At 47.0% G+C, this 10719-nt stretch overlaps 1 protein-coding gene across 1 annotated transcript; it reads right to left on the bottom strand.

The window, feature by feature from the left end:
* Positions 1–8709: 8709 nt before the first annotated feature.
* Positions 8710–10276, bottom strand: LOC119358359 (cysteine protease 1-like). Its single transcript, XM_037624941.1, has one exon. The coding sequence runs from the start codon at positions 10274–10276 to the stop codon at positions 8867–8869; it is 1410 nt and encodes a 469-aa protein (XP_037480838.1). The 3' UTR covers positions 8710–8866.
* Between the last annotated feature and the right edge of the window lie 443 nt (positions 10277–10719).

Here is a 10719-nt window from a genome sequence, read left to right as displayed (position 1 = left end):
AACGTGTGTGTCATTCATGACAGACATGCTGGTATATTGAAGGCCGTGAAGACACTTCGTAATCCAGCAGATGACGAACCAACACCTTGGAGGGACTTGCAGAGCCGGTGGTGCATGCGCCATCTTGGGGCTAATTTTTTCTCACAGTTCAAGAACAAGCGGTTGATGAACTTGTTCAAAAAATTATGCAAGCAGAGCCAGCAGCGGAAATACGAATTTATTTGGTCAAAACTAGATGAGTTTACTAAGAAGCAGGTCCATGCGAGGAAGAAAATGGAAGAAGATCAGGTTAAATTAGCAGCACTCAGCGCGGAGCTAGAGGAGCCAGTAGGTCTTTGTGACTTGCCAGCAATTGACCCTCCTAATACTAAGAGAAAGAAGAGAAGGGCAATAAAGAATTTTTCTGAGTGGCTAGAGAAAGAGCCTCCAATGAATTGGTCTTTGCTGCATGACACACATGGAGCTAGGTATGGCCACATGACAACCAATCTTGCAGAGGTGTATAACTTTGTGTTGGGAGGGAATAGAGCATTGCCACTCACAGCTATTGTAGAGGCTGTATTCCATGGCACTTTGAGATATTTCAGAGAAAGGCACGAGTTAGCAAAGAAGCATATTGAAGATAATCAGAACACACCTTATTGTAGCCGTGTCATGGAATACATGGCAAAGAAGATAGAGAAAGCAAAGAAGCACATTGTCAGACTCATAGGGAATCAAGAAAGGAGGTATGAGGTTCATCTTCCTATCGATGGTTTTGGTTCTGGAAATGAGGTGAAGACACATGAGGAAAAAATTGGAACGGAATTTTATCCAACGTGTGAGTGTACATGCAACAAACCGAAGTTGTTGCACCTACCTTGCTCTCATGTGTTGGCTGCCTGTGGCCAGATTGAGTTGGATGGTATATCCTTCGTGTCCCCATACTATTTAAAAGAGGCAGTGCTCAACACCTGGACAGGCGAGATGACAGGGTTTAGAGTCGTCGGCAATTTCAATAAGGTAAACGACGGTGAGAGAGTATACATCCCGCATTCAGACCTTCGGCGAACAAGTAGGGGCAGACGAAAGGCCTGTCGCATCCGGAACGATATGGACCAGTCTGAAGCTGGTGGAGCAACCAGACAATGTTTGTTATGTGCGGCTTATGGGCATAGGATGAAATATTGTCCCGGCCTGAACAAAGATGGTGCTTCCGCATCGACGAGTGCTTCCACATCGACGGCTGCGACAACAGGAGCAAGAGGCGGATGTGGTCGTGGCAGTCGAGGCCGAAGGGGCGGATGAGGAAGAAATAACTCACAAGCTATATAATGTGTCGTAGTGGGTTTTAATATGTAATATGTCAGGACTATGTTTTAATATGTAATATGTCAGGACTATGTTTTAATTTGTAATATGTCAGGACTGGGTTTTAATATGTAATATGTCAGAACTATGTTTTAATATGTAATATGTCAGGACTATGTTCTAATTTGTAATATGTCAGGACTATGTTTAATTTTGTAATATGTTAGGACTATGTTTTAATATGTAATATGTCAGGACTATGTTTTAATTCGTAATATGTCAGGACTATGTTATAATTTGTAATATGCCGTACTATGTTTTATTTGCACCTGAGATTTGTTGTTTGAATTGCAGATATGTCTTTGTATCCGTTGCTTAATGGTAACATCGATAGAAAGCATCGGGGCGCCCTTACGGAAGCGGGCAACAACTTAGACGTGTTGGTCACTCGTACCCCAAAGACTAACTGGCTGATAAATGATTCATGGGTTGATAGGTATGTGTGCATATAATGGAGTCCATATAATGACTTACTATGTTTGACATACTTTTCATAACCGCTAACAATCTCTTTATTTTGTAGGTTAAGTTGGGCTGGACTTCTACCCTTGGCACGGCTGGTTGAGGATACATTGGATGAGTGGATTGATGGTCCGGACTTAGATGAGGCAGGTGAACCATTGCAGTTACACAAGAGGCAAGTGAAACGTTTCTCTTACGACAAGTCACTCCTTACCTGCTTAGTAGATAGATGGAGACCAGAGACACATACGTTTCACTTTCCCTGGGGGGAGATGGCGCCTACTTTACAGGATGTGTCTTACTTGTTGGGATTACCTCTGGCCGGTGCTGCCATAGGTCCCTTAGAGGCAGAATCTGGGTGGCAAGCAGCGATGCAGACCTGTTTCTTGGCTGCGGTCCCGACTGCTAGGGCCAGAGACAACGATCCTCATGGACCTCTTTTTAGATGGTTGAGCCAGTTTCAAATAACCATCACGGCCACTTAAACAAATGTTGTTTTTTAGTTGTCCGATGTTCATACAATTTTTACATTTCTATGTAGATTGTCTCGTTAGGACATCCCGACGTTCAGTTGTCGGAGGCACAGATTGACCGGTCCCTAGAGGCATATATTCTTTGGTTGTTCGGCAAGACAATGTTTACGGAGAACCACGTGACCACTGTTGATGCACGACTCATCGGTATTGCATGAGAGATAGCTGACGCACGTTGTCCTACGGATATTCTACAGAGGAGTTTTGGTTCTGCTGTGTTAGCGGCTACGTACAGTGGCATGTGCAAAGCTTGCTTGTTGAAGTCTAGAAAATTTAGTCTTGTTGGATTTCCATTATTATTGCAGCTCTGGTCATATGAGAGATTCCCTATTGGACGACCCTATGTCTACGTTGATAAACCTTTTGGTTTGGAGGACTTAGCTGTGACTTATATGCCTGCTATCGGTGACTTACCTACTATAGGATCTATTTGGACACGGCGAGAGGTACTTTTATATTAAGTAACAATTAATTCAATTATTTCTTGCCATTCAATAGTATTACTAATGCTTATTTGTTGTCATGCACAGAGACAGTTTGCGCATACTCAGGTTAGGGGATGCTACCCGTCCTTCATGGCGCAGTTTGATAGTTTGCACGAGGATCAAGTTATTTGGGAGCCATACTCGCCTCAGGCTATATCAACGAGGTACCCAGTTGGGATTTCTGGATTGTGCACTACAGATCGGCACTTTTGGATGACCAAGGCCAAGTTGGTGTTCGACGTGACGGTTGAGGAGATGTCTCTTCATAGGGTGATGAGACAGTTCGGTCTATATCAACAGCCTGAGATTCCAGATACTCCACACTTGCCAGACCACATGCACAAGTAAGTACTAATACTATTTTAGTTGGCAGCTCTGCATTCATAATATACCTAATCATGTATCGCGCATGTCAATCTCAGGGACAGTCGCCTAGGAGGAAACAAGTCCATGGCTTATTGGCTTCAGACCATTACCCCTTACGTTGACGAATGGACTACCGCTGCGACAAATATTTGGGGTGAGGTTCGGCCCTTTAACTGGGAAATGTTCGGGTTGTATCTGCAGCGTTACCGGCATACAACGAGGATCTACTTGGTTCCATCAGCTGCTCCTGATCAGATCGAAGCCCCTCTCACCAGCGATATGTACCCAACTGCCTCTGTTGTGGGAACCAGACACCACGCGGTAAATGCCTTGGTTCTCATATGTTAAGTCTTTTGTTAATCTGGACATATTCGCTTGGTTGTCTATTCGTGGTGTCTATCATACAACGAGGATATAATTGGTTAACTCTTTGTGTACAGGATGACTTGACACTACAGGCGCGAGAGGAGGTTTCCGCTTTAATGCGGCGCTTTCAGAGGGGAGAAACTATCCCACCGCGAGAGGGCGTCTCATGGTTGAGGCGTCTTGATGACAAGCTACGCGGGATTTATGCAGCTGTTATGTGTAGACGGACTTCGGATGTTGCACTTCCTCCTCCAGCACATCGTCCGCCACGTCCCTCTATACAGCATTCAGAACCACGACCCTCTGTGCACCGTTCAGAACCACGACCCTCTATGCACCGTGTAGAACCTCATCCTTCACAGCCAGGGAGATCTTCCTAGCATGAGCCATCTCCTTCACAGAGAGGGAGCTCTTCCTGGCATGAGCCACCTCCTTCACAGCCAGGGAGCTCTTCCTGGCATGAGCCACCTCCTTCACGGCCAGGGAGCTCTTCCTGACATGAGCCACCTCCTTCACAGCTAGGGAGCGTTTATTGGCATCAGCAGATGAATCTAGGTAACACTACTCACTACATTCTTTTGAACAGTGTAGTAATCGTTCTTGCATTCTCAGCAGTCACTGATGCTTACTGGTGGTGCTTCGTTCATGCATTTGTATCAATTTTACTTTACCGCAGGCGGCAACCAGTCGCAACCGTTCATGCATTCAGAGCAGTCACCGATCCTTAGTGGTGGTGCTTCGTACTTTGAGGGCGACCGCGAGGATGATGACCAAGCTACAAACATTTATGGCTTCTCGCAGACAGTGTTTCACACTCCACCACCACCACCGACGCATGAGACACAGACCGTGACAGACGAGGTTAACTATGGTCGTGGTTATCGCGAGCCTCGTCCACCGCCTCAGCGCTTATCGCCTTCCGGTCCTCGCCCGAGGAAGACCCAGACTCGTCGTCGTCCCCCGCAGTGATATGCTTATCTATCTATGTATGACTCATTATGTATGTTAGTTTCAGACTATTCGCAGCTGTGTGTCAGTATTTATGTATGAGACATGCTTCATGTATGTGTTACTATCGCACTTGCTTCTATGTCGTCAGGAGACATATATTGTTTTGTGTATGCGAGAGACATATTACTATTAATTCGCATTCTTATTCCAGTTACATTTCCAAATAGACTACAACCGATAATTAAGATACAAGTACATCTGAATTAAACGGTGCGGCTGAACTTGTGCAATACATCTTACATACTACAAAATGAAATTCAGATAGAACATAATGCCCTACAATAATACAATACAAACTAGTAATGCAAATACATCTGAATGAAACGGTACAACTGGAATACATCTTACATACTACATGAAGTCATCATCGTCATCCTCCGTTGATGCAGCCCTGTTGCCCTTCGACGATGCGCTCCTCTTGCCCTTTGTCGATACAGAACTCTTGCCCTTGGTCGATACATAACTCTTGCCCTTCGAGGATGCAGAACTCTTGCCTTTGGACGATGCAAAACTCTTGCCCTTCGACGATGTAGAACCCGGAAGCGGTGGCATGAAGATATCATCGTCGTCCTCACTCTCCTCAGTCCATAAAAATGGATGCTTTTCCGCAGTCCTTCTGAAAGTTTCACTCTTCGGCTCCACCACCTTCTTCCACCTTTCATGCAACCTAAGAAATTCTTTACGTACCTCCTCATAGGTCCTTTCAAGCCACCCAGACCTACGTAATTCGTGAGCCAACTCATTCATTATGGTGTCACTATCGGTGAGTTCGTCCCATGGAACTATCCTATTGTCCATCCTGAAATCGGTAGCTAGACTCAGCAGAGTGCTGCTCATCTCAGGGTGAAAACTACGATCGAATGGATAATGGGACATCTTGACTACACTACACTGTAATGCTTATCCACCTCCGCCTGAAGGGGGTTTTATAGATACAGAGGAGAAAATGGCGGGAAAGAATAACTGCGGTATGGCGGGAAAGGGTTGGCGGGAAAATAAGGCGGGAAGGGATTGGCGGGAAAATAAGGCGGGAAGGGATTGGCGGGAAACGGGTGGCGGGAACATATGGCAGGAAGGGGTTGGCAGGAAACGGGTGGCGAGAAAATACATTTTAGTGGATTGTATGAGCCATGCAACTTCGGCCTACATGAGACAACAAAGTACTTTTCGGCCTAGACTTGACCAAAAAGTCTATTTTGGCCAAGACTTGACCAAAAAGTCCTACTTCGGCCTATGTGTGGCCGAAAAGTCATACTTCGGCCAGGAGATGGCCGAAAACCCTACTTCGGCCTAGCTGTGGCCGAAAAGTCCTACTTCGGCCCACAGATGGCTGACGGGCTACTACTTTTGATTTTTAAGCAAATCATGGTATAGTTTCCGAAAATGTTATAAAATATATCATAGTTTTGAAAAAAAATCCAAGCATTTAGAGTGCTCGAGATGGCCCATGGTGTAGTATGCGACAACAGATTTGACGATTCAACTTTTGCTTGATGCATATGTTTTCCAAGGTGCGTAAATTGGCTTTGTATGGGCGCTCTGGTCTCTAAGTGGCATGGAATCGGTGGTGATAGCGGTTGTCCCTGAGCATTGCTCAGCGACATGTGTGGTTCTTGCTGTGGTGGGGTCTGTGTCGGGACTGTGTGTCTGCATGGCTGTGCGATGATGCAGATGGTCTTCGGCTAGGTGGTGCTCTTTGAGTGCACGACCTCAAGTTTCAGGGGAGAAAACTCTATGTCCGAGCTTTCATCAGTTGAACTTGGTAGCATCGTCATTCACACAATGTTCTCTTGTTGAAGGAATTGCATGAAGTCTAGTAAGAGAAGTCAAGGTGAAAACCCATGATTTAGTCTTAGTGCTTGGGTGTAGCGACGTCAGCCCTTGCACGCTGTTCTGTTTCTGGAGGCTTTGGTGGAGCATCAATACCGAGCTAAACTATGGGGTAGCTGTTTTTCTGTTCTGTGCACCTGCACCATGGTGCCTGCTTCAACAAAATTTCAAGGATCCATTGACATATACAAGTTTGCACAGATTTTTTTTTGAATTTTCTAAATATGTTTTTTCAAAGGGCACCATGACTTCGCACTCAACAATCGGTGCTTAATCTCTCTCTGGTCCTTTTTACTATGCATATAAGATTTATGTCAAGTCAAAATTTGAAAAGTTTGACCGAATTTATGTTAAAAACTATCAACATCTACAATACTAAATATATATGATATGAAACTACATTCCATCATAAATGTAATGATATTGATTGGTATTGTGAAGGTTGATAATTTTTTCTACTTCCTCTATCTCTATCTCTACCTAATATTAAAGGGAGGATTGTTTCTCCACTTTTTTCGTCATCAGTTTATTTTTTCGTCCGTCATCTATATCAGATTTTCGTCCGTCGTCGTTTGGACCTAGAGCGTACGAACATCATTTTTATTTAAAAATAGAAAAAAAAGGGTAGCGCTGGAGTCGAACTCTAGACCTCACGTGCTAAGACAAGGCCAGTTGCCAATTCAGCTAGCTATCTATGTGCTAATAGGAGAGTTTCCCACTTGATATATGTACAAACGAGCTTATGTAGCCATGCACATGGGCCGATGCTGGGCCTAATCTCGAGCGAAAAATAGTTTCTTCAGCGGGAAGGAGAAAACTAAACTGGCCAAGTGTGCTGTTGAATATGATATATTAATGATTGAAAATCTGTTCAACATCAAAATACTTGTAGATTTGGGCAATTATTCTGATTTTTATTATCATATGAATTGTTCTTTATCTAATGAACGATAATATTATTCCATGCCTAAAATCATAGTTTAGGAATCTATCTCTTTGCTATCTAATTTTCCCTCAGTGTTTTCCCGCTCTATTGTATGTTTTCTTCATGCACATCATTACAGGAATGTTTAAGTTATATGTTTGAGAATTTACGTAGAAACCCACTTTTCAATATATGAACTTTGCATACTCTACATCAGGTATGAGGAAATATTTGCATTTCTAAAGGGTCAGTGCATTGTTGGAAATATACCCATTAAAATGGTTGTCAAATTTTATTTTGTACGTATTCGATAGTGGCTTAATAAGCTATCTCATTAAGCTATTGTAGATGTTCCTTGGTACTCCAACAATACTCAGACGGTTTTTCGAGGTTTCTACCCGGTAGACACATTTACCAACCACCCTCGGACAAATAGAGAAGTGGAATAATGCAAATTTAAACATTTCTTACAACATGAGGCAACGACCATCATTCAATATCCAATCAAGACGAGCAACCCCAGCTAACATCAACCTCTTTAGAGAGTCATCGGAAGATCGCCCGGTAGAGAAAGAGAGTCGTTCTAGGCTGACACATAACACAAAGAGACATATATGTAGTGTGGAGGATAGAGTAATTCAATAGTAAAAAAAGGTTGACATTGTCGTCTGATGCACGTGATATTTAAAAAGATATGTGATATACGCAGTAGATATTGAACAATAGAATATGTATCCTAAAAATATGACACCCAAAATTGATATTGTGCAATAGATTATGTATCCCCGTCGCAACGCACGGGCATTTGTGCTAGTCTTAAATAAGTGTCTCAATATAGTACTAATTTTAGTAACAAATTGTACCAAAGTTCAGACACTTATTTTGAAACAGAGCAAGTACAAGTTTGGTCAAAAGGACCAGAAGGAATGCAAGGCTCCGAGATTACTCGCAAAGTTAGAAAAGAAATATCATAGAAAGTTGAAGTAATAAGCCCAGATTTGAAAAGATGGGATCAACTGGCTCCTGGGACTGGTGGATTAGTGGGCCGGCCGTACTGTTGCCACTAGAAACTCCAAATTATCAGCGATAGATGTCGTTTCAGTAGAAGCTATGGCTCTAAACGATGGACTGTTGCTTGCTGATTCAATTGGTTAAAATAGATTGAGGAGGTGCAGGAGCAGCCAAAGTGGTACCGTGAACATGAGTTTCATGAGGCGAACTCTATTGCTCATGAACTGGCCCAGCTAGCTAGCAAAGTTCATGAAGGTAGTTTCTGGTTTTTAGTTTCACCTCCCTCAGTTCTATCTCTTACCGTGGATCATATTAGGAACGATGACCATGATTATATACCACTCCTTATTAAAGAAAAGAAAAACTATATATAAATACAATGACTTCTCATTTTTTTCTACAATGACTTGTCCTAAAACTATGCTGTATTTACAATGACCATTGGAAAAAGATGACTCCTCCTAATAACATACGAGTATTTACAATGACTGCTACGTTATGAAAACAAAAGGCTGTAACCTAAAACGCTAGATCGAAAAGATCGAATCAACAAGATCTGAGACCGCCGTCCTCCGTCGCTTTGCTGGAGTCCGGGGCAGCGCATCCACGGTGTACGGACTTCCCTTGCTCTTGGCGCAGGTGCGGCTCCCAGCGTTGCAGACGGGGTACTCCGACGGGCAGCAGGTCGCCCCGTCCCTGCAACAGGTGGCGCCCTCGGCCGGGCAGCATCCCCACGCAAGGCACACGCTCCTCACGCCGTACGTGCAGCAGCACGTGCTTCCCGCCGGGCACGAGCTGTAGCGGTCGCACTTCTCCTCCGGCGCCGGTGGTGCCGGCTTCGGGTTGGGCCCGTTCTTGACAGGGTAGGACGCGAACATGGCGATGCCGCACTTGCCGGAGCTTGCCGTTACGTTGCGCTCCATCCGGATGTAGCCGCCCTCGCCCCAGCCCGGACCCCACGAGTTGCGCACGAGCCAGAAGCCCTTGCCGCCGTCCACCTCCGTGCCGTAGCCCACGGCCAGAACGGCGTGGTCTAGCTCCGTGCCGCACCGGCCCGTGAAGACCCCGGACTCGTAGAGCTGGAACTCGCGCCCGCCGGCCTCGATGGCGACGCTCACCGGCTGGTGCGCCACGGCCTTCATCAGCGACGCCTCGTCGTCTGCGGGCACGTCCTCGAAGCCGTCGATGGAGACGACCTTGCGGGCCTTCTTGGCGAGGTCGCACTTGCCCTCCTTGGCGGTGTAGGGGTAGTCCTCCGCGGTGTCGATGCCGCCGTTCCGGACGATGAAGTCGAAGGCGTCGTCCATGATGCCGCCGTTGCACCCGCTGTTCTGCCCGTTGCGTGAGCAGTCCACGAGCTCCTGCTCCGACAGCTTCACGAGGTCCCCGGTGACGATCTTGTTGACGCCTTCCACGGCGGCGACCGTGGAGAACGCCCAGCAGCTCCCGCACCGGCCCTGGTTCTTGACGGGCGCGACCGCGCCCTTCTCCCTCCAGTCCACGGACTGCGGCAGCACGTCCTCGGCATGGTACCTGTAGCGATCGCCGACGGCGTTGCGAGCCCTGCCAGCGGCGCCGGCGCCGAGGTAGGCGGCGCGGAACTCGGCGTTGGTGAGGTCGGCGAAGCGGTTCATCCCGAGGCGGAACCCGCCGCGCTGCGCGGCGCGAGCGTTGTGCGCGTCGACGAAGTCGAGGTTGTCCCGGAACGCGCGGAACCGGCGGACGTACTCGGCGAGCGCGTTGTAGGAGCGGCCGTGCCGCGCCAGCCACGCGTCGAACATCGCCCGCACATCAGCCTCCGTGCGGCGCGTCAGACCGCGCGCACCATGCTCCGCGGCGTCGTCGACGTGCGCGGCGGCTGCAGACGAGGAGGCGGCGAAGAAGACGAGGAACACCACCAAGGCCACCACGGCCACGGCCGCACCGCGACCTGCCATGGCCGCCGCCGCGTCTGCTCTTCTCTGGATCGGCTTAGGCCGTGGTCGTGGTGGTGGTGGTGGTACTAGGGATCATTGGTTTCGATCGCTTGTGGTTCTGGGTGGAAGGCTGGTGATCTTATTTTATACGGAGTATTGGTCATGGCCTTGGTCCGTGGCAACGTGGAGTTGTGATCGGGTTCCTTGTGATTGACGTGTAAGAGAGAGAGACCTCTCTGATTGACGTGGAGGTAGATTGGTGCAAGTCGGTTCGACCTCTCTGATCTGATCCTGCGGCTGAGACGCACGCTGACAACTTTGAGGTGTATTCGATTCGGATCGCACGGTCGAGACAAGCACGATGACAACTGCGGCTGGAGTCTCGCCATCCACCACGTAGTATAGGAAACTTGGGCTTTGCTACACGCCTACACCTACGTAAACCTACGTGAAGGCTGACTTGG

This window comes from Triticum dicoccoides, chromosome 2A (genome assembly GCF_002162155.2).
Source record: "Triticum dicoccoides isolate Atlit2015 ecotype Zavitan chromosome 2A, WEW_v2.0, whole genome shotgun sequence".
Taxonomy (NCBI): Eukaryota; Viridiplantae; Streptophyta; class Magnoliopsida; order Poales; family Poaceae; genus Triticum; species Triticum dicoccoides.
The sequence above is the reverse complement of the archived record's forward strand: the minus strand, read 5'-3'. Positions and strand labels throughout refer to the sequence as shown.